The sequence below is a fragment of the Mobula birostris genome, chromosome 11, assembly GCF_030028105.1.
Source record: "Mobula birostris isolate sMobBir1 chromosome 11, sMobBir1.hap1, whole genome shotgun sequence".
Classification (NCBI taxonomy): Eukaryota; Metazoa; Chordata; class Chondrichthyes; order Myliobatiformes; family Myliobatidae; genus Mobula; species Mobula birostris.
In genome coordinates this window covers 46,937,560-46,962,925 of record NC_092380.1, presented here as the reverse complement: position 1 = coordinate 46,962,925, position 25,366 = coordinate 46,937,560, and the positions used below count along the sequence as shown (strand labels likewise).

At 41.9% G+C, this 25,366-nt stretch overlaps 1 protein-coding gene across 1 annotated transcript in view; it reads right to left on the bottom strand.

The window, feature by feature from the left end:
- The window catches only part of pdhx (pyruvate dehydrogenase complex component X), a 236,851-nt gene that overhangs the window by 169,777 nt on the left and 41,708 nt on the right, over window positions 1-25,366 (bottom strand). Inside the window, exons 2-3 of the mRNA XM_072272177.1 lie at window positions 24,638-24,721; window positions 16,203-16,303 (exon numbers count right to left, since the gene is read on the bottom strand). Coding sequence (XP_072128278.1) covers window positions 16,203-16,303; window positions 24,638-24,721 — 185 coding nt within the window. The remainder of the gene's footprint in view (window positions 1-16,202; window positions 16,304-24,637; window positions 24,722-25,366) is intronic.

Below are 25,366 nucleotides of genomic sequence, written 5' to 3'. Positions count from 1 at the left end.
GCTGTTGGGTTTCCAGACATCCCACCCTGCAAAAACTCATTTCAGGGAGGTAGCACCATCAATTTGCAGGAGACTCCCGGAACTTCTGGGAGAGTTGGGATGTCTGCAACAGAGTAGCTCCTTAGCAGCTAGCCCCTAATTTAAATAATGTTAGCTATGCTAATGAACAAATGACACCTGATAAACTCACCTCAACATGTCTTTTACAGTCTTAACCCACCATGGGCAATAGAAGTCACTGTTGCAAACAGCGCAACGAGCAACACTGTCAATATTTTTGACCCCTATTAGAGAGGGGTACACTTTAGCTTAGACTGGGGTGACAAACTTTTTATTCCTTCTAGGTGAGGCGACACTTCACCTGTGAGTCAGCTGGGGTGATATACTGCATCCGGTGCTCCCGATGTGGCCTTCTATATATTGGCGAGACCCGACGCAGACTGGGAGATCGTTTCGCTGAACACCTACGCTCTGTCCGCCAGAGAAAGCAAGATCTCCCAGTAGCCACACATTTTAATTCCACGTCCCATTCCCATTCTGATATGTCAATCCATGGCCTCCTCTACTGTAAAAATGAAGCCACACTCAGGTTGGAGGAATAACACCTTATATTCCATCTGGGTAGCTTCCAACCTGATAGCATGAACATTGACTTCTCAAACTTCTGCTAATGCCCCACCTCCCCCTCACACTCCATCTGTTATTTATATACATACATTCTTTTTCTCTCTCTCCTTTTTCTCCCTCTGTCCCTCTCACTATACCCCTTGCCCATCCTCTGGGTTTCCCCCCTCTCCCTTTGCTTTCTCCCTGGGCCTCCTGTCCCATGATCCTCTCATATCCCTTTTGCCAATCAACTGTCCAGCTCTTGGCTCCATTCCTCCCCCTCCTGTCTTCTCCTATCATTTTGGATCTCCCCCTCTCCCTCCCACTTTCAAATCTCTTACTATCTCTTCTTTCAGTTAGTCCTGACGAAGGGTCTCGGCCCAAAACGTCGACTGTACCTTTTTCTAGAGATGCTGCCTGGCCTGCTGCGTTCACCAACAATCCTGATGTGTGGTACTTTTTATTTTCTTTTTTGGGAATGCTCTGCTTTTCTTTCTCTCTCTCTCCCTCTCTCTCTCTCACACACACACACACACACACACACACACACACACACACACACTCTCACTCAAAAAAATTGGTTTCCGGGACACTGTATATAACTTGCAGGCATCAGGGAGCTGCTACTAATATGCGGGAGACTCCCGGAACTTCCGGGAGAGGTGGGGTGTCTGGGTTTCTTAATCAATGAGGTAGTGTTGAGGGACCAGGCGAGATTGGAGCCTGTTCAGCCCACTAAGTCCACGAGGGCTCCTTATAGAACGAACTAGAATCTTATTCCTTTTCACTCTTTACTGATACCTTCAAAACTCATTCCAATCCAATTTCCTTAAAAAAAACCCTAGCATTCTGTTTCTGCTACTTTGTTGTAAAAACAGAACATTGGGGTTCTTAAATAGGAATTGGATTGGCACAAATTCAAAGTTACACACACAATATGCATAAATACAATTTTTTTCTTTGCCTTCTGCCTATCACCTCAAATTTATGTTATTGGTTCCTGCACCACCTGCTAAAGACAACAGCTTTTCAAGATTTTTCCGATCTGAACTGGGATTTGTACAACCCTATCAAATCCTCTCTCAATTACCTTTAAAATGAAAACACGAGGAATTCTGCAAATGCTGGAAATTCAAGCAACACACATCAAAGTTGCTGGTGAACACAGCAGGCCAGGCAACATCTCTAGGAAGAGGTACAGTCGATGTTTCGGGCCGAGACCCTTCGTCAATGCAGCTTTCCCAGTTTAACCATGCAGCAGAAATCCTCAGCCCAGTGACAATTCTCCTTTAAATCTCCTCTGCAACCCTTCTCTGACCTTCCTGAAGTCCTTAGTGTGATGGACATTGCACTAAAAACAAAATTCCAGACGTGTTTGAATCCATGTCTTAGAAAAACACTGATAAGCCACAACTCCCTGGTTTTGCTCTCTATTCATAATTAGAATCAGAATCAGGTTTAATATCATCAGCATATGTCATGATATTTGTTGACTTTGCAGCAGCAGTACAATGCAATACATAATAGGGACAAAGCTGATATACTGTGATATACTGTAAAAGATATACTGTGGCATGCAAAAGTTTGGGCACCCCGGTCAAAATTTCTGTTACTGTGAATAGTTAAGCAAGTAAAAAATGAATTGATTGCCAAAAGGCATAAAGTTAAAGATGACACATTTCTTTAATATTTTAAAATTTCTATTTTAACTTCATCAGTCCACAGGACTCGTTTCCAAAATGCATCAGGCATGTTCAGATGTTCCTTTGAACCTTTTGAATAGAACTCCTTGGCCGCAATGAGCAAAGGTATGTTTGGAGAAAAAAGGGTGCAGTATCATGAAAAGAACCCCTCTCCAACTGTTAAGCACGGGGGTGGATCGATCATGCTTTGGGCTTGTGTTTCAGCCAGTGGCACGGGGAATATTTAATAGTAGAGGGAAGAATGAATTCAATCAAATACCAGCAAATTCTGGAAGCAAACATCACACTGTCTGTAAAAAAAAAGCTGAAGATGAAAAGAGGATGGCTTCTACAACAGGATAATGAACCTAAACACACCTCAAAATCCACAATGGACTACCTCAAGAGGCGCAAGCTGAAGGTTTTGCCATTGCCCTCACAGTCCCCTGACCTAAACATCATTGAGAATCTGTGGATAGACCTCAAGAGAGCAGTGCATGCAAGACCGCCCAAGAATCTCACAGAACTAGAAGCCTTTTGCAAGGAAGAATGGGCGAAAATCCCCCAGACAAAAACTGAAAGACTCTTAGCTGGCTACAAAAAGCGTTTGCAAGCTGTGATACTTGCCAAAGGGGGTGTTACTAAGTACTGCCTTGCAGGGTGCCCAAACTTTTGCTTCGGGCCCTTTTCCTTTTTTGTTATTTTGAAACTGTAAAAGATGGAAATAAAAAAGTTTTCTTGCTTAAAATATTAAAGAAATGTGCATCTTTAACTTTATGCCTTTTGGAAATCAGTTCATCTTTTACTCGCTTAGCTATTCACAATAACAGGAACTTTGACCAAGGGTGCCCAAACTTTTACATGCCACTGTATAGTATAATTGTTAAATATATATATTAGTTAAATTGAATAAGTACAGCAACAAATAGAAATTAAAAGAAGTAGTGAGGTAGTGTTCATGGGTTCAGTGTCCATTCAGAAATCGGATGACAGAGGGGAAGAAGCTGTTGCTGAATCACTGAATACGTGCCTTCAAGCATCTATACCTCTTTCCCCATAATAACATTGAGAAAGAACAATTACTAAAGTAAATGATTCCCATTTACTCCTCTTTCAAATGAAATATACTTGCGGGTCACTATTGAGCCTTTAAGAACACTGTCATTCAATATTATGTTTCCATGTTCTTTTTGCCAAAATGTATAATTTCACACTTCTCTGTATCAAATATCATCTGCCTACTAAAGGAAAGACACATGCTGGATTTGGTGCTAGGTAATGAACCCGGCCAGGTGACAGATCTCTCAGTGGGAGAGCATTTCAGAGACAATGACTACAACTCCCTGACCTTTACCAAAGCTTTGGACATGGATACCAGTAAACATTATAGGGAAGTATTTAATTGGGGAAGGGAGAACTATGATGCTAGTAGGCAGAAAGTGGCGAGCAAAAATTGGGAATGGGTGCATTCAGGGAAAAGTGCAACGAAAACATGATTATTTAGGGGGTACTTGCAGGCGTTCTGTATAGCTTTGTCCCACTGAGGCACAGAAAGGATGGTAGGGTGAAGGAACCATGGCTGACAAACGATGTGGAGCATCTAGTCAAGAGGAAGGAGGAAGAATACTTAAGGTTCAGGAAGCAAGGATCAGACAGGGCTCTAGAGAGTTACGAGGTAGCCAGAAAGAAGCTGAAATGGACTTAGGAGAGCTAGACAACACACACAGAATGCTAGAGAAACTCAGCAGACAAGGCAGCATCCATGAAAAAGAGTACAGTTAACATTTCAGACCAAGACCACTCATCAGGACTGGGACATAAGATGAGGAGTCAGAATAAGAAAGTGGGGGGAGGGGAAAAAGAATCACAAGGTCCTTGTGAATCACAGGGGGGGGGCAGTGAAAGAGATACAGGGCTGGAGAAGGGGGAATCTGAGAGGAGAGGACTTAAGGCCATGGAGGAAAGAAAAGGGGGAAGAGCACCAGAGGGAGGTGATAGGCAGATAAGGAGATAAGGTGAGAGAGGGAAATGGCAATGGGGAATGGTGAAGGAGAGGGGGGTGAGGGGGTAAAAGAGGACATTACCGGAAGTTTGAGAAATCAATGTTCATGCCATCAGGTTGGAGGCTACCCCCAACACAGAATATAAGGTGTTGCTCCTCCAACCCAAATGCTACCTCATCGCAACAGTAGAGGTGGCCACGGACTGACATGTCAGAATGGGAGTAAGAAGTGGAATTAAAATGGGTGACCTCTGGAAGATCCCGCTTATTCTGGCCGACACAGTATAGGCCTCCAACCTGATAGTACGTGCATCGATTTCTCAAACTTCCAATGTTGCCTCCCCACCACCTTTCCTTCACCATTCCCCATTCCCATTTCCCTCTCTCACCTTATCTGCCAGTCATCTCGCTGGTGCTCCTCCCCCTTTTCTTTTTCCATGGCCTTCTGTCCTCCTATCAGACTCCCTCTTCTCCAACCCTGTATCGCTTTCATCAATCAACTTCCCAGCTCTTTACTTCACCCCTTCCCCCACCCCCACTTCTCAGTTTCACCTATCAGCTTGTGGTTCTTCCTCCCCTCCCCCCACTTTCTTACTCTGACTTCTCATCTTTTTTTTTCCCCAGTTCTGATGAAGGGTCTCAGCCTGAAGCATCGACAGTACTCTTTTTCATAGATGCTGCCTGGCCTACTGAGTGGCTCCAGCATTGTGTGTGTGTGGCTTGGATTTTCAGCACCTGCAGATTTTTTCTCTTGCTTGTGTTAGGAGAGCTAGGAGGGGGCATGAGAAGTTGTTAGCGAGTTGGATTAAGAAAACTCCCCAATGGGTTCTAAACACAGAATGGCTACAGTGAGGGTAGGACCAATCAGGAATAGAAGAGGAAATATGTGCCTGGTGTCAGAGGAGATTGGTGAGGTCCTTAATGAATGCGCTGGAACTTTTGAAAAATATTAGGATAGACAAATCGCCAAGGCCGAATGTGATATACCCCAGGTTACTACTTAGAGATTATCTTTGTCTCCTTACTGACCACAGGAGTAATACCATGATAATTGGAGGGTGGCAAGTGTTATTCCTTTGTTCAAGAAAGGGAGTAGAGAGAACTCTGGGAACTATAAACTAGTGAATCTTACTTCAATGGTGGACAAATTATTGGAAGATTATTTGAGGATTTACAAGCATTTAGAGAAGCATAGCCTGATTCGGGATAGTCAGCATGACCCTGTGAGGGGCAAGTCATGTCTAACGAGCCTGATTGAATTTTGTAGTGTATATGGATTTTATTAAGGTGCTTGATAAGGTTCCCCATGGTAGGCACATTCAGAAAGTCAGGAGGCATGGGATCCAAAGATGGATACATAACTTGCTTGCCCATAGAGGGCAGATGGTGGTAGTACATGCTGCCTATTCTGTCTGGAGGTTGGTTACCAGTGGTGTGCCAAAGGCATTTGTTCTGAGCCCCCTGCTTTTTGTGATATTTATAAATGGACAGCATGAGCAATGACTTGGCCTCCACAACCATTCCACATACTCACCACCCTCTAGCTAAGGATATTCATTCTCACCTCTGTTCTAAAGGATTGTCCTTCTATTCAGAGGATGTGTCGTCTGGTCCTAGAAGCGACTGGATACATCTTCTCCACATGCAGTCTATCTAGTCCTTTCAATATTCAATAGAATTCAATGAGATCACCCCTCATTCTTCTAATCTCTTGCAAGTACAGGCCCAGAGCCATCATACATTAACTCTTCCATTCCCAGATCAGTTCATGAACTTCCAGTGTCAGCACATCCTTTCTTAGATAACGGGCCCAAAACTGCTCACAATACTCCATGAGCTGTCTGACCAGTGAGTTATAAAATTTTGGCATTATGCTTTTATATTCTAGTCCTCTCAAAATGAATACTATAATTCTGTTTGCTTTCCTTACAACCAATTCAACCTACAAGCTAACCTTTAGGGAATCCTACTAAAGGACTCCAAGTCCCATTGCACCTCTGATTTCTAATTTGCTCAATTAGAAAATAGTCTAAACCTTTATTCCTTCTACCAAAGCGCATGAACATACACTTCCTTCCACCTTATTCCATCTGCCACTTCTTTGCCCTTCTCTTAATCTGTCTAAGCCTTCTGCAGACTCCCTTCTTCCACAATATTACCTGCCCCTCCACCTATTTTTATATCACCTACAATTCCATCATCCGAATCGCTGACATATAATGTGAAAAGAAGTGGTCCCAATACTGATCCCCGTGGAAAATCACTTGTCACTGGTACTTAACCAGTAAAGGCTGCCTTTATTTTCATTATTTGCATCCTGCCAGTCAGCCAATCTTCTATCCATGTTAGTATATTTCCTGTAACACGGTGGGATCTTATCTTGCTTAACAGCCTCGTATGCAGCTCCTTGTCAATAGACTTCTCAATAAGACTGCAGGGTTCTACAAGGCTTATAAAAACAAAACTTTTTTTTATTTTAACACTGCCAATAGAAGGTTCAAGATCAATTTTATTGGCCCTGGCAGTATTAAAAAATATCTTGGTGCTAGGATAGACCCTGAGATTGGGTGCTCCAGTCAAGAATGTCTGAACAAACTCAAGGGATGGGATATAAACATCTTGAGGGCAAGGCCAACCCAAAAGGTCGAAAATTTTCAAATGTCTGCCATTGCTCAACTTTATTCATCTTTGATACTGAATAAAGCCTCCCAGGGTGTACTTGTCAAATTAGATGATACAGTCAGGGGCTTCATTAAAGAATCTTTACATCTCCACAAGGGTTTTAAAGATGGATTTTATACTCAGTATTTAGAGATGTGGGTTCATTAATCCCCAAATTGGAAACTCAGATCCCTATGGCCATTATTAAGAAATGCAATACATAGATTTTGTGAAACCCAAGGATAGGAGATTAGTAGGCTGAGCTTCCAACTTGTATTATTGTGCAGTTTTTACCTTGTTACCATCACCCTCTTGGTTCTAGCGCAGTTACTAAATTGTGCATATATATTTTTGCTTATGTCTTCCCACACCTTAGATGATGTATCTGTAACTTTGAACAGCTTAAGCCAGTGGTTCCCATAGCAGGTGATATTGCCCCCCTGACAGCGTTAGCAATTTTTAAGGGGACGACAAAGATAAAGTGGGTGTGGGGGGAAGCCAAGGGATTAGAGTATAGGCTTGATTTAAGAAATAATTTACTTATAAGCATTTGATCCTTCATGCCTCATAATTTGATACAATGAACATGTAATCATGTCATCTCTTGCCAACCTACTGTTCTCCTAGACTTTGCTCAAAGCACGTTATAGTTGTTGAAAAGCAGTGTGACACATCTGTATTTGGCATATCATGAGAAAACGGGACTGAAGAAATCATTTTACTTCCAGGCGTATTAACGCCATTCACTGCTGTAGTACAGTGTTAGCTAATATGATACCCATACTTTAATCACACAGCGACACAATTCTTGTGAATTTGGATATGGCATGCAATGGAGTAAAGTTCAGAATCCGCCCTTTCGAATGGCCTTGGCCACTTTTTCTAGCCCATTGCCCAATCGAGATATTGCTGCACTACTTTATGTACCATCAGGCAGAGTCAGATTTTGCCTGGGCTATGATGATGTCATAACTTTCCCCTTCACTGATCAGAGCGTTTGAATTTGGACTTAAAACAACTGCTGATTGACCATTGTTGTTAATCCATAATGAAAATTTCAGAAACACACCAAAGACACATAGGCAGTATAGTATAGAGTATCTGAAATATCGATTTACACCAGCACAAAGCAACCAACAGAGCCAATGTTCCTGTCGTATGAAGAAGTTTTTTTCAAATGAGGCAATGAAACTGTCCAGTGTATTCTCTTCAACATTTGAAGAGTATATACTCCGATAAAGCAAACAAGAACTTGGCATATTTTCGGTCATTTCATGATTGTGTATCATAAATCAAAAAACTCTTTATAGTTTTTATGTAATGGCTAGAAAGGGAGAGGGGCCACTGGGTATGTGGTCTGGGAGCCAAGGAGGTGTTAACCCAAAAAGATTTGCGAAGCACTGGACTAAGCCCTGCCATTCATAAGATTTATGCTTTATAAACTATTTGATATTGCAGATCTTCAGTGTAGCTCAGACCGGCCACCCGATCTTTGGATTTTGCAAAATCCATATATTTCTTAATAACAGCCATGGGGGTTCTGAGTCTCCAATGTGGATGAATAAATCTCCATTGCTTAATTTTGAGTATAAGAATCCACCAGAAACCCCTTGGGGAGATGTAAAATTTCTTTAATGAACCATCCTGCTTAATTCAACAGAGGTAAAGTGACAATATTTCAAAGACATCGAGATGGCAAAATAACCTTCTCACACACCCCTTTAATACTTATTTACCGGTTAAATTATACTTTACCTTATTGAAATAAAAGAATGCGCATCAGTCTGTTTAAACTGCAACAGATCTTACAGAAAAGTATTAATACTCTCCCTGATAATGCTTCTACTTACATACTTCAATAGACAGAAGTTATACATTAATTCATAAATTGGAAAAGAGCTTTAATAAACTAATTGATTAAATTACAGCTTTACAGTTCCTCAGAGACATCCAATCATCACACTTAAGAGCAGCTGGATACTCTAATTTCCCAATTGGCTTGTAATTATGTAAAATCTGTATGCCTGGAAAAGTCACTGAAAGGAAAATAAAATTCTGTATGCTGCAGTGTTTCAGGTCAAGCATTCAGGTACATGAAAATGATTGAACAAGGGGATGACAAGTTGTTTGAAAAAAGGTGGTCTTGATGCTGAAAAATTAGCAACACTTTCACATTACTTAATTGATAAAGGATTAAATTTAAGGGCAGAGAGATTACCCAAGAAGAATGTGGCAACCTGCCTCAGTGACTATTGTCCAGCAGCACATCCACAGTGATGAAGTGTTTTGAGAGGTTGGTGATGAAACATATCAACTCATGCCTCAGAAGTGACTTGCATCTGCTTTAATTTGCCTACCAGAGCAACAGATCCACAGCAGATACCAACTCACTGGCTCTCCACTCAACCCTGGAACATCTAGACAGCACAGATGCATATGCCAGGATGCTCTTTATTGACTACAGTTCGGCATTCAATACCTCCATCAGCACAGGTACACCACAAGGCAGTGAATTTAGCCCCTTGCCCTATTTGCTTTACACTTATGACTGTGTGGCTAAGCAAAGCTCCAATGCCATATTTAAGTTTGCTGAAGACACCACTGTCGTAGGCCAAATCAAAGATGGTGATAAATCAGCATATCAGAGGGAGAATTAAAATCTGACTGAGTGATGCCACAACAACAACAATATCAGCAAGACCAAGGAGCTGGTTATTGATTTCAGGAGGAGGAAACCATAGGTCCATGAGCCAGTGCTCATTGGAGGATCAGAGTAGGAGAGGGTCAGCAACTTTAAATTCCTCAGTGTTATTTCAGAAGAGCTGTCCTGGGTTCAGCACCTAACAGCAATTACAAAGAAGGTATGACAGTGCTTCTACTTCCTTACCAGTTTGCAAAGATTTGGCATGACATCTAAAACTTCGACAAACTTCTACAGATGTGTAGTAGAGAGTATATTGACTGGCTGCATCACAGCCTAGTATCCAATCACCGAAGTCCTTGAACGGAAAATCCTACAAGAAGTTGTGAATATGGCTCAGTCCATCATAGGTAAAGCCCTCCTCCAACATTTTACATGAAGCGTTGTTACAGGAAAGCGGCATCCATCATCAGCGACCCCCAGCACCCAGGTCCTGCTCTCTTCTTGCTGCTGCTATTGGGAAGGTGACAGAGGATCCTCAGGACTCACACCACCAGGTGCAGGAACAGTTATTGCCTCTCAACTATTAGATTCTTGTGCAAAAGGGGACAACTTCACTTGCCCCATCACTGAAATGGTCTCACAACCTAGGGACTCATTTTCGGGTACTCGTCAAATCATGTTCTCCATATTTATTTATTGCTCATTTATTATTATCATTTCTTTCTTTTTGTATTTTCAGCAGGTCGAGGGTCTTTAGTTCAGAATTGCCAATGCACCCATGAGATCTTTCCAGAGGTTGGACGTGAACATCTCGTAACTTTCTTGGTCGCCAGGCTTGAATATCTTTGATATAACCCTCAGCAAATTGCGAATCCCATGGTTCATCCATGGTTCCTGGTTGGGGAAGACTTGAATGATTTTGTGGGGACAGGCTAGTCTGCATCTGTTTTAATAAAGTTCGTTCCAACCATGATGTATTCATTCAGATACACAGATGAGTCCTTGAATATGGCCCGGTTCACTGACTCAAAGCAATCCAGTAGCCACTCCTCTGCCTCCCGTGATCACCTCTTTGTTTTCCTAATCTCTGGAGGCTTTGCCCTGCCTGTGATCTGATTTACCCAGGCATGGAACAATACGCATTCCTCATTTTATACTAACAGTGGTCTAGTGTGTTGGGACCTCTGGTGCTTCAGGCTATACGCTGATGGTAATTGGGCAGGGATTTCTTCAAACAAGCTTGGTTGAAGTCCCCAAATGATTTGAAATGCATCAGAATGGACTGTTTATTGTGGAGCCAGGATCATGCAGTATCTCAAGCATTTGATTATAGTATGCCACTGGTGGTATGTAAACTACGGTCAGGTTTATGGACTTCATTCTATGCTCCTCATTCTACATTAACATTTCACAATGAACTGAATTTAAGGATACTAGTAAGTTCACCCCTTTTACTTACACAACTATACAATATTTATAGCATTTAACAGCTGTTTGGCATTGTGGCATGTAACAATCAAAAAGCAGAAGAGGATCACATTTGATTACTTAAGTTGCGATCGCTTGGACTGCAATGAAGCATTGAACTTATGTTCCAAGGACATGTTTGAAATCCCTCAATCACACCTCTGATAATGTAATCACATGGTTTTATTATTGAAATAAAAACACAGGATAAAGTACAAAACCCTGACATTACAAATTCAGCAGCAACATCAAGATGAGCACTGGCTTTATAGAAACTAAACTTAATTTTGCTTATTCCACTGTGCTCCACCTCTTCCCTCTCAAGAAACTCAACTGCATAAAATGGTTTTACAATTTTTAAGTTTTATTTTCAGAGTTACAGAGTTGTATTATTACGTATACACAATACATGTGCAAAACAACCTAATGCTATATAATATATATAACACACACACACAATGGCATGCAAAAGTTTGGGCACCCCTAGACAAAATTTCTGTTACTGTGAATAGCTAAGCAAGTAAAACTGATTTCCAAAAGGCATAAAGTTAAAGATGACACATTTCTTTAATATTTTAAGCAAGAAAACTTTTTTATTTCCATCTTTTACAATTTCAAAATAACAAAAAAGGAAAAGGGCCCGAAGCAAAAGTTTGGGCACCCTGCAAGGCAGTACTTAGTAACACCCCCTTTGGCAAGTAGCACAGCTTGTAAATGCTTTTTGTAGCCAGCTAAGGGTATGTCCACACTACGCCGGATAATTTTGAAAATGAAACTTTTTCTCTTCGTTTTGCCCTCCCATCCACACTAAGCCAGCGTTTTCAGCCCCCGAAAACGGAGATTTTCGAAAACACTCTCCAGAGTGAATAAATCTGAAAACGCTAAATATCCAGCGTAGTGTGTACGGGGTAAACGGAGAGATTTAAAAACATTGTCATGACAACACCACAACAACGCTCTTTTCTGCTTCTGCTTGGTACTACGCAAGCTGTTATATCGCGCAGTCGGTGTGAACAGTGTGAGAGTTAAATTGTAAAGTGAGCTTTTTCGACTATTTAAAAACGCTGTCATGACATGCCGGAACAGATGTTCGTTGTTTTCTTGAACGCCACCGCCTAACAATTTCAGAACAGCCAGAAGGGTTAGAAATGTACTCACCAAATACTTTGACCCATAGCTTACTGAATAAATAAGTAGACTCACTTCGCCCTGTTTTCTGTCCTTGCTTGTATGAAGGTGGTTTACCTATTTATGCAAGTACTTCTCTGACAATAGATGTGTAACAGCCTAATGTAACATTGTATGGAAATACAAGATAACGCTGATGCAGACGTTTTATACATTTAACAAGGTGCTTTATTAGTGCAACAGAGTTAGTCAGTTTTTCAATGTTCGTCGTCAGCTGGGTCATACTGTCCGTGAACTCGCTGTCGGTTGGCTCCATACACTCCAGTATTTGTTTTTTTAAAGTTTTAAGTCCTCCTGCGCGAGAGCCAAGAGCAATTCCTTTTAAATTTTTCTACTCTGTAACTGGACAAACGCGCACTAAGTATACCGATTCCTCTTCGCTTGTTTTTTGTGTCCTGCACATGCCCAGTAGGAGGCGATTCACCCAACTAACCGCCTAATGTGGACGGAGATATTTTGAAAAACAGTTAGTGTGGACGCCTGTCGTTTTCACTCGAAACCGGCATTTTCAAAATTATCCGGCGTAGTGTGGACGTAGCCTAAGAGTCTTTCAATTCTTGTTTGGGGGATTTTCGCCCATTCTTCCTTGCAAAAGGCTTCTAGTTCTGTGAGATTCTTGGGTCATCTTGCATGCACTGCTCTTTTGAGGTCTATCCACAGATTCTCAATGATGTTTAGGTCAGGGGACTGTGAGGGCCATGGCAAAACCTTCAGCTTGTGCCTCTTGAGGTAGTCCATTGTGGATTTTGAGGTGTGTTTAGGTTCATTATCCTGTCGTAGAAGCCATCCTCTTTTCATCTTCAGCTTTTTTTTAATAGATGGTGTGATGTTTGCTTCCAAAATTTGCTGGTACTTGATTGAATTCATTCTTCCCTCTACCAGTAAATGTTCCCCGTGCCACTGGCTGAAACACAAGCCCAAAGCATGATTGATCCACCCCCATGCTTAACAGTTGGAGAGCAGTTCTCTTCATAAAATTCTGCACCCTTTTTTCTCCAAACATACCCTTGGTCATTGTAGCCAAAAATTTCTTTTAACTTCATTAGTCTACAGGACTTGTTTCCAAAATGCATTAGGCTTGTTTAGATGTTCCTTTGAACCTTTTGAATAGAACTTTTCAAAACAGCAGTGCATGCAAGGGGATGTACACACACACACACACACTGATAATAAATTTACTTTGAACTTTGAAGTGTGTTTAATTTAATGTGAGAAGAATCAGGACTAGGCTGATGAATTTAGAGCATGGATCAGTACTTGGAGCTACAACAGGAATGGTTGCAGCATAACCTGAACAGGCCAAATCAAGGCGGCTTGGCCTGAGCATGAAACTGGGGAATGAGCCATTGCTGGAGTGGAACTGGAGGCGATTCGATGTGGCAGAATTGAGTTGAGGCAGGCGAAGGTGATGCAGAGTCAACGTAGCTGGCCCAGGCTCAGGCCCAGGCTCAGAATCGATGGAAGACTCAAGGTTTGATCGATCTAAGCACAGGCCGAACTGGAAAGGTCAGGTACAGGCCAACTTGAGGCACCTGATCAGGTGCACTCCAACGGGGGCAGCCTGGTGCTGCACCCTCCTCCCAGTGTTTGCTCGGCAGAAGACAAGCACCTGCAGATCTCTGCGGCATTCAATGGACTGAAGACCTGTTTACAGCTACCAGGAGAGGCTTCGGAGCTGATGCGCTCCAGCGGGGCCAGCATCCAGGCTGGAGTTTGTGCACCCCCCCCCCGCCCCCCCAAAGTGTTTGCTCAGCAGAGGACAAGCTCTATTGTGGTCAACTGTAGATTGATGGCTCGAGTTTGAACTCTTTTATTGCGTGGCTGTGATACCAATCTGCTCGCTATCTTATATGTGCTGTGTACGACTGTTGGTACTGTGTTTGCACTTTGGCCCTGGAGTAACGCGGTCTTGTTTGGCTGTATTCATGTCTGATTAAATAACAATTAAACTTGAATTGAATTTACCATGTTGTGTTTTGCAATTTTATTGCTTCAATTAGCAAAATGTAAACTAATGGAAAATTAATGTTAAATTTCACCAAATCTATATTTTAATCAAATTAAAATACCCAAGTATTTGTCACAATGTACAAGCTGCCACCACACCAGATGTTATTCCAGTACTTTCCTTAAATAACCAGAAAGCTAACATATACACTGATTTTTATGGTAACCCTCAAGGGTATGCAAGTAAATTTAACAGGAAACCTGCCGATATTCACTCTTTACAACTGCAGTGAACTGTCATCTAAGAGTTTTATCTGCAGAGGTTGGAGAAGCTTAGAGAATTCATTTAACTCCCAGAGCAATTATGGAGGAACTATACAGACAGATTTGCTCAGTTTAAGAATTAGCAATCTGCAAATTATCTTTTAGAGTCATAGAACACAGTCCTTTACATAATTTAGCCAAGAACACGAGAGGTTTACACACTGGTCTATACCATTCAAGTGTAGTTCACTGGTAGATACCATCTTCTGCAATTAAGCACTGTAAGACACAAGGTTCTAAAAGCCGACAAACATTTATTCCATAATGTTAATTTTAATTAATTAACATTCATTTCAAGATAATTAATAATTTCTTTCAGCTGTCAACAAGACTTCATGCAAAAACAACTCTACCCAATCCATGTATTGCTTTAGATTGTGGAACAAGATTGTTATTGATCTTATGATATCACAAAGACCTAGAGATTTAAGACTGTTGATAACACCATTCGAAATATAGGTCAAACAAATAAAAAGAAGAGAAACTGGGGAAACATAAACCACAGTGCAGCAACATTCAATTGTTTGCGAATCCAAAAAGGAGACAGAGCTTCCTAAACTTCATGTAAATAGCTTTAGCTTTTCTGATATCTGAATATAATTCTCACTAAATGGTTGCATATACAAGATCAAAACAACTGTAAAAGAAAAATCGGAATAAAAAGATCACAATTAACAATGATGAACTCCTAGCATATCAACCAGTTAAGCTTTGCTAATTCCAGTCCTTTTGCCAGCAAATGATGACTACACTGCCAATACAAGGTAATTTGATCTTTCAGCTTCCACAGTTACTTGCCTTAGCTTCAATTCTGCTACATAACACTAAGCAGATAATATAGTGGATTCTGGTTGACTTGTCCATCAGTTAATCGGAACAGCTGCTTATTATAAAATAGTTGAGATTCTCTTTGTTTATTTGGGACTCTATGCCGCTTAATTGGGTCAGGAGACTGTTACCAACCAGTTTATAACTACTGTCAGACGTGTGCACTTGTGTGGCTATTAAACACTACACCATACTTAGAGAGAACAGTTATTAAATAGCGTCAGTTATTTGTGCTTGTGTTTAAAAAGCAACAATTTTTATCACTGATAGTTGGCAAGAAATAAGTAGTAAGCCAATTCAGAACTGTTTGATCACTGTAGTTTATACCATTCAGACTTGGAGATGCCAAAAAATGGCCAGGAGTGAAAATGAAACAATTTCAGTACTTCAACAAGTTAGGACCTACGAAGAATTTGAAGGTATTGACAATTATCTTAAATGTTACATTGAAAATAAAGATGTGAGAATGCCATTTTCAAAAATTGTATGAAAGCGGTGCATTATCTACATTTCATTCATTTACAGTCAATCAAAAAAGGTCAGCAGTGTACACTGGATTAATTCTTTCATCATTAACTATTAGGAACTAATACACATTTTTATGGTATGGTAGTAGTATTAATAGTGCTCTAATTTACTTTGTATTTTACTTAAATATATGTTAGTTAAATGGTAGTTCGTCTTTTTTTAAAATATATATACCTTCTTAACTATTTCCATGAAACTTCGGCTGATTAAGACAGCCACTGAATTGAGCCAAAGTTTACTAGTCCCAATGTGCCCCAGTTAAGCAGAATCCACTATATTCATTATTATTCATGTGTGGATCTCAATCTGAAATTATTTTTCTTACCATGATTTTTGCTAAAATACCATCTTCGCTCGAGTCAAAAGTAATAATGGCTTTGTCCGTTTCAATTTCACACAAAGCATCACCAGCATGAACGGTTTCACCTGCGACAAGAAAACAGGACATCAGAAAAAATATCTATTGTTGAACATAGAAAGAACAAACCATTTATACATTAACTTTCGCACAATGTACTTATCAGTAAATGGACTAATTTGTGAAGTGGTCACAGTTACACAAAGAAGCAAAAGAACCAATTTACGTATGAATGGCAGTATGTGTTTTAATACTCTGAAAACTCTGTGGTGACATTGTTTAAGGATAAATGTTGACAAGAATAATGGAGGGGATCCTCCTGAATTTACTAGTACCATGGGACCTTTAAATGAAAGTGGAGAAGGAGATATTAAAAATAACAACTTTTGATTTTATTGTAGCTAGACTGCAAAGTTAGATCGTCTGGGATCCAGGGACAGTGAGCTAAGTTGGCTTAATGGTAAGAACCAGGGTGATGATAAAAGGTTGTTTAATGGATTGGAGTCCTGTGACTAGGGGTGCGTCACAGAGATCTGCGCTGGGCCCATTGTCGTTTGTCACTGACAAACAATTTGGATGAGAATGTACCAAGCATGCAAGTTTGCAATGGCATCAAAGAGAAGGTAGTTATCAAAATTTGAAGGAATCTTGATTGGCCAGGTAAGTGAGTTGAGAGATGGTAAGTGAGTTGAGAGATGGCAAATGGCATTCAATCCAGATCCATGTGAGTTATTACATTCTGGGAAGTTAAATCAAGGTAGAATTTTTACAGTGAATGGTAGTGTAGTAGACACAGGGTGGTGAAGAAAGCATTTGGCATAGAACATAGAACAGTGCAGTATAGAAACAAGCCCTTCAGCCCACAACGTTGTTCTAACCAAATAAATTAGTAATCAAATGGTCAACTAAACTAATCCCTTATGTCTACACAACGTCCATTTCCCTCACACCCACATGACTACCTAAAGGGCTTTTAAAAGTCCCTAATGTACCTGCCTCTACCACCACCCATGGCAACACATCCCAAGCTTCCAACACTGTAAAAAACTTGCCTCTCTCCCCTCTGATATTAGATATGCCGGTTCATCAGTCAGGACACTGAACACAGAACTTGGGAAGTTATGTTGCAATTGCACGAGATGTTGATGAGGCCACACCTGGAGTATTCTGTACAGTTTTTGTTAGTCTGTTTTTGGAAGGATGTCATTAAGCATAAAGAATTTAAATAACATTTACAAGGATGTTACCAGCACTCAAGGCCTGTGAGGAGTCACGGCTCAGATTTAGTTGTTTTATTAGCTGATTTTTGTGTGTGCAAAGGATGATTCTGGGGGCAGAGAGTAGTCCTGGTCCAGCTTGTACTTCTACTGACTGAACAGAGGAGGGCAGCGCCACGCAGGCACTGGAAAGCAATGTGGATGGGAGGGGCCAAGACTCAACCCAGTACAGAATCTAACATGCCCCACATAGGATCTTCTCGATCACAAGGATGTTGCCTAGACTGGGGAGCATGCCTTATGAAAACAGGTCGAGTGAACTCGGCCTTTTCTCCTTGGAGCGACGGAGGATGAGAGGTGACCTGATAGAGATATATAAGATGATAGGAGGCATTGATCGTGTGGATAGTCAAAGGCTTCTTCCCAGGGCTGAAATGGTTGCCACAAGAGGACATAGGTTTAAGGTGCTGGGGATAGGTACGGAGGAGATGTCGGGGTAAATTTTTTTTACTCAGAGAGTGGTGAGTGCGTGGAATGGGCTGCCGGCAACGGTGGTGGATGTAGATACGATAGGGTCTCTTAAGAGACTCTTGGATAGGCACATGAAGCTGAGAAAAATAGAGGGCTATGGGTAAGTCTAGTAATTTCTAAAGTGGGGACATGTTCAGCACAACTTTGTGGGCCGAAGAGCCTGTATTGTGCTGTAGGTTTTCTATGTTTCTATGTTTTCTACCTCATCCCGTCCTCTCCTGGGTGGCTACAAGTTAGCCCATGGTTTCAGCCTCGTCCTCGCCACAACCAAAGCAATGCAGTTCTCCTGCTAATGAAGCAGTGAACCTGACTTGCACTACCAATGTCCAATTAGGTCTTGTGATTCCAATAAAAACATCCAAGACAATCACTCACACTGCGCACTGCCGTGGCACAACGGCATGCAAAAAGTTCAGGCAACAATGCAACAAGGATACACAATAAGTCCAGCTCCGTTGCTATCGAGCAACTCGCTGATGGGACAGTCCTGCAGTAGCTGATGTTCGCAGTATAGAGCAGTGACTTGCAATTGTAAAAGTGGCGTACAGGATGCATTATTATACCTCTGACTGGACCCGCAGAGGCCGCTGCATCCAAGTGTTCTGCCATCCTGCCAGATGGTATCAGTGTCAGCGGAGGGAGGAATGGGGCCTGTTTTGTCGCTTGTTGTGTTCTGTGTTTTTCTGCCGATCACTGTGGACCTGCTACGTTGGTGCGGAATGGATTGTCGCGGGCCTGCTACGTTGGTGCGGAATGGGTTGTCGTGGGCCTGCTATGTTGGTGCGGAATGGATTGTCGCGGGCCTGCTACGTTGGTGCGGAATGGGTTGTCGTGGGCCTGCTATGTTGGTGCGGAATGGATTGTCGCGGGCCTGCTACGTTGGTGTGGAATGGGTCGTCGCGGGCTGCGGAATGGATCGTCGCGGGCCTGCTACGTTGGTGCGGAATGGATCGTCGTGGGCCTGCTACGTTGGTGTGGAATGGGTCATCGCGGGCCTGCTACGTTGGTGTGGAATGGGTTGTCGCAGGTCTGCTACGTTGGTGTGGAATGGGTCGTCGTGGGCCTGCTACGTTAGTGCGGAATGGATCGTCGTGGGCCTGCTACGTTAGTGTGGAATGGGTCGTCGTGGGCCTGCTACGTTAGTGCGGAATGGATCGTCGCGGGCCTGCTACGTTGGTGTGGAATGGGTCATCGCGGGTCTGCTACGTTAGTGTGGAATGGGTCGTCGTGGGCCTGCTACGTTAGTGCGGAATGGATCGTCGTGGGCCTGCTACGTTAGTGTGGAATGGGTCGTCGTGGGCCTGCTACGTTAGTGCGGAATGGATCGTCGCGGGCCTGCTACGTTGGTGTGGAATGGGTCATCGCGGGTCTGCTACGTTACTGTGGAATGGGTCGTCGTGGGCCTGCTACGTTAGTGCGGAATGGATCGTCGCGGGCCTGCTACGTTGGTGTGGAATGGGTCATCGCGGGTCTGCTACGTTGGTGTGGAATGGGTCGTCGTGGGCCTGCTATGTTAGTGCGGAATGGATCGTCCTGGGCCTGCTACGTTGGTGTGGAATGGGTCGTCGCGGGTCTGCTACACTGATGCGGAATGGATCGTCGTGGGCCTGCTACGTTGGTGCGGAATGGATCGTCGTGGGCCTGCTACGTTGGTGTGGAATGGGTCGTCGCGGGTCTGCTACGCTGATGCGGAATGGATCGTCGTGGGCCTGCTACATTGGTGTGGAATGGATCGTCGTGGGCCTGCTACGTTGGTGTGGAATGGGTCGTCGCGGGCCTGCTACGCTGATGCGGAATGGATCGTTGTGGGCCTGCTACATTGGTGTGGAATGGATCGTCGTGGGCCTGCTACGTTGGTGCGGAATGGATTGTCGTGGGCCTGCTACGTTGGTGCAGAATGGGTCGTCGTGGGCCTGCTACGTTGGTGCGGAATGGGTCGTCGCGGGCCTGCTACGTTGGTGTGGAATGGGTGGTAACACTTGCAGGCTGCCCCCAGCACACACACCCTCGGCGATGTTGGTTTTTAATGCAGACAACCCCTTTCACTGTACGTTTTGATGTATATGTGATAAATAAACTTGAACGTTGAAATCTTATTATAGGGAGAGGTTGGGCAGTCTAGAATATTATTTCTTAGGATTTAGGAAACTGAGGGATGATCTTATTGAGGTATGTGAAATCAAAAGGGGCATAGATGGGGTGAAGGTGCACAGTCTTTTTCCTCAAAGAGAGAGAATCTGTTTAAAGTGTGATTTAAAAAAGGGACCCGAGGGACAACTTCTTCACCAAGAAAGTGGAAGATGTAAGGAATGAGCTGCCAGAGGAAATGCATTTAAGATCGTTGGGCATTGATAATTAGGATTTCAAAGAAAATGAGCAACACACAGGTAAACGAGCACCCTGGTGGCATGGACGAGTTGGACTGAAGGGCCTACTTTCATACTGTATTACTCTATGCCTCTATTTTCGTTACGAGATGTGGAGTAGGTCAGACAAGTATAGGAAGTTTCTGCATTTAGACCCGACAGTAATGAATGACTACAACGCACTTCTGAGTAAGGATGTCTTGGGCATCGAATGGAAATCTCCAGGTGGTACAATTGCTGTAATTTTGCTGTCATGGCTGAATGCCACATGTTGAACCATTTATACCTGCATGATCAGCCTTCGTAGTTAGTTATAAAAGTACACTTGGCTAAGGATAAGAAATAACTAGCTAAAACACAATCCTCAATGAATGCTTTTGAACATGAAACTGTAGAACTCTTTCTATTTTTTTACCCTGCAAGGAACTAAAATAATGGCTCTGCTGAGGATCTCTTTAATTTTCTGCACCATTAGTCAAGACAATATACTTTTGGTAATTTGCTACTCAATTTAAATGCAGTTTTCCAGTTTTTCAAGCCTTTAGCATAGTTAGAGATTAAATGAATGACTTTCAACAGCATCAGCCCCTATCCAAAGGGACCAAAATAAGATTCATATCCCTTTCTGAATTCATGAAAGGAAGCTCTGAATTACCATCAGTGAATTTTGAGGATCTCCAGATCTATTCCACCATTGCACTGTGTATTCCTGAGTTTTTCCCAGTGCACAATAGCAACATTACTGTAATGGTGTCTGTTTATGTCAATTCTCAGATTCTTATTATCACCATGACACATCATTAAAAATATCCTGGTTGTATTACTCTAAACCTTTTTTTTGCCATCAACAGCTTACATTCCTGTAAACATCTTGATTCATTATCAGGACAGCACATTAGCACAGCCAAAAGCAACATATCCAGCGATGTGACACTTGCATGTTTCCCTATGACCAAGAGAGTTTCCGCTTGATTCTTGGGATTCCATTCAGCATTTCTGTTTCTCTCACATCCAAAAGGAGTGTAGTAGGTTAACCGGCCACTGCAAATTGTCTTTAGCATCAGAATTATTTGTCCTAAATGTCTCCCGATCCACATTAGTACTGAGCATTCACAATCCGCATTATCACACAGCATTCTATGATTTTGATTATGCAATTTATCACTTCTTCAATATGTTCTTCGGTATGGATACAACGTTTAATCATGACATATATTTCTCATTTCCAAAATACATACATAGATTGCACCTTTTATTATTAGTTATTCCAACAACTTAAAAGGAATTGCTTGGTTCACTTTAACCTAATTTTTTTTGTAAAATCAGAATTTTGCTTTCATTGCTGTTTATAGCCATGTTTAAATTGATAACTTCCATATAAAAATAGCCCAATTACCAGCAAGAGAAATTAGGCACTCTGAGGTTGCTCTCTGTAGCAAACCTAATTTCTATTTAGATTGCCAACCCTCAGGGTTTCTCCAAGAATCTGCAGGAATTAATAATTAATCATGACTTTGCCGCGAGCAACTGAGAGGAAAAAAGTTATTAATGCTATTGTCTGTCACCTGTTTATTTATTATTTATGTAATTCTTGGTGATGAGAAATGGAGATCACATAATGAGACCTCCTGGTGTGAGCTGGGTCATCTGACTCACCACCTGGTAGTTACAGCGATAACCATTGGCTGGTGGCAGCACTTCACTTTAGAAAATTGCCAACTCGTTGCGCTCATCAGTCACATTTTGAATATCATGGGCATTGATCCATGTGGTGCTTTGCAGTGGCATTAGACTCAACTGCTGGGGTGCAGACCTACTGAAGTACGGTTCCACTAGATTAAGTGTACAGTTACCGTGACTTATCATGTATCAATGAAAGGGTTCAGTTGAGACTCCCACACACAATAAAGCAATGAACATCTGAAGATCAAATCTCCATTATAAACTGGGATTCCAGGGTTAAATTTTAAAATCATTGATGAGGCAAAGGAAAATATTTTAGCCACCTAGTTTAGGAGGCACACTCTTAAAAGAGGAAACATTTTACTCAAATGTCTTTTTTTCCTCCTTGTTCCTGGAATGTAGGCCACAATTCTCTGCCCCACCCTACGTATTGTCTTTCAGCTCAGAAAAGCTGCTTTCATTTACAAGGTCAATGAAAACCAAACCAATGCCACATGCTGGAAATCTGAAGTAAAGATTCCAGATACTCTAGCATTTTCTGAAGTAAAAACAGAAAATGCTAGAAACACTCAGAAGTCCAAGCAGGATCTGCAGAAAGAGAAACTAAGTTAACATTAGTCCAAAAAACTTCACCCAGTTTTGATGAAGGGTCTCAGATCTGAAATGTCAACTGTTCTTTTCCCAGAGATGCTACCTCAACTGTCAAGTATCTTTATCATTATCTGTTTTTATTATGTAAGCAGTTTAATTGGTAACTTGAGAAGACTTAACTCTGTGGGGCATACACTATGATTGAAGTTCAGAAATACAATCTAATAGCAAGAGCATGCAACTCAAATGTACAGTGATGAGGCAAGCACAAACACCTTGTTAACATCAGTATATTCACATACTCCCCCATCTATCCACCTCCCCCTCAGCTGGCTTCATCTATCATCTGCCAGCTTATACTCCTTTGTTAAAAGTCAAATCTGAATAAAACACAGGAGACCAGCTTCTTATAGTTACAACAGTTTATTGCGCACCCTCCTGCAGGAGTTTAAGACCCAGTTGTCGAAGGGAAGGCACACAAGTACTGCCACCATCTGACAAGTGGGCCCACTTAGGTTACAGCCGTACATTTATACATAGTAAGCCCCATACATTACTGTTGCAAGATGTTATTTGAACTGGTACGCCCACCAAGTCTGTTGTTACAAAACTTAATTACTTAGATAAAGTCTAAGTAATTAGTCCGCTAAATTGAGACTTATTGACAGATGGATGTGCTGTCCAGTCCTTATCAGTTATTCCCTGTACTAGGCCTTCACTTAATTACAGATGGATGTTCATTCCTGTCCTTATCAGTGAGTCCTCCTACCCCTACTCAAACGAGGGTACAATGTACAATGTTATCAAATTTCTCAAAGTCTCTCTGCACACCAAGGGAGAACTAGTATAATCCGTTGACAGAGTTTACTTCAGTTCAAGAACTCATATTCAGTCCCAATTATTCTTTTAGCCAGAGGTTACACAGATTCAAAATGATTTTTTTTAAAATATCCTCAATTCCTCATCTTACCCCGCCCCCTCCCCCAACCTTTTTAATCTGGCCTCTTTCTCCTCCTTTCCAGTCTTGATGAAGAGTCTTGGCCCAAAAAGCTGGTTGTTTATTTTTCTCCTTAGATGCTGCTTTACCTTCTGAGTTCCTCCAGCATTTTGTGTGTGTTGATTTAAAAAAAAGGTTAGGATTCATTATTGTAAAAATACCATACAGAATGCCACACAAACAGCATAAAATGCTGTGTGCAATAGAATGTCATTTATGTTGATTTATCCAAGTATTAAGCATTTCTTCGTAGGAGAGTGTGATATAATACCTAGACATCATTATTGCTTTTTCAGAAGTCCAGCATTACCTATTGGAAACTATGTGCTTCAGACAAGCATTGGAAGAGGCAGAGTCAATGTTTTCAACCTCATACTTCACTCCCTTGCTTCTCTAGAGACACAAGAGAAACTGCAGATGAAAGAAACCTAGATTAACACACATAAAATGCTGAAAGAACTCAGCAGGTCAGGCAATATCTATGGAATGACATAAACAGGCAACACTTCAGGCTAAGTCTCGTTACCAGGACACTTCTTCGGCTACTGTTTCAAGTTATTAGTATTCTCATCATATTTAACCCACTCCTCTCCCCCCCCCACCCCCGAATCAATCAGTGTCACGTGAAGCCATGGGAGAAGGTGGTGGATGGTCATATGAACAGCTGGTGCATATCACAAGTCCTGGTTATGCAACCACTGACGCCAAACAGACAATCTCTAAAGAGTATTGCTAATAACTGGGGTTACCTATCTTGTAAAGGCACTGCCCAAAGGCGGCAATAGCAAACCACCGACAGTAGGCAGACAATCTCTGAAGAGTATGATAATGGCTGGGGTCACCCTGCCCAGAGAAAGATCTGTAGAAAAGTCATGGTAAGATTATGATTGCCTATGTCACATGACATGGCACATAACAAACAAAGGAATATTTGATATGTTAATACCAACAGCAATAGAACAGTAAATTAACAACCTGTGGAAAAAACAAAACTATAATACTACAAAGGAGCCTCACCTTCCTTTTTCAGCCATTTTACAATGTTCCCCTTTTCCATTGTTGGTGACAGTGCAGGCATTAACACTTGAATTGGAGCAACACCTACAAGAGACAAAGAGACTAATTAACCACGCAGGGTATTTTTAAAAGTCTTCTGTAGCCCAAACTGATGAATAGCTCAAAACAGTGTCAACACAAATGAACAAGTTACTGTTGAAAAGCAGTTCGAACGCAAAAGCTCCAAACGTTGAAGTACTTTTTCTTACAGTTTAGAAACCCTAATCACCATTATAATTTTGCTTGTATTTTTGTAAAATATTCCATTTACCCATTCCACCTTAAAACATTTGTTATTTTCCCTCAGCTGTCTCATACAGGTGTCCCCCGCTTTCCGAAACCTCACTGTTACGAAAGACCTACATTAGTACCCTGTTTTCGCTAACAGAAGGTGTTTTCACTGTTACGAAAAAGCAGCGCACGATAGAAGTCAGCGGGCGCCCCGAGCCGCCGTTCTCCCCCCAGATTCGGAACTGCATTCTCGTCGGTATTGATTAATCACGTGCCCGTGAGCAGCCGTTAGCAAGATGAGTTCTATGGTATCGGAAAAGCCTGAAAGAGCTCATAAGGGTGTTACACTTAGCGTAAAACTAGACATAATTAAGCCTTTTTATTGTGGTGAATGAAGTAAGGATTAAGTGAGTTTGGCTTGTGGAAGCTGAAGAAGATGATGTTGAAGAGGTTTTGGCA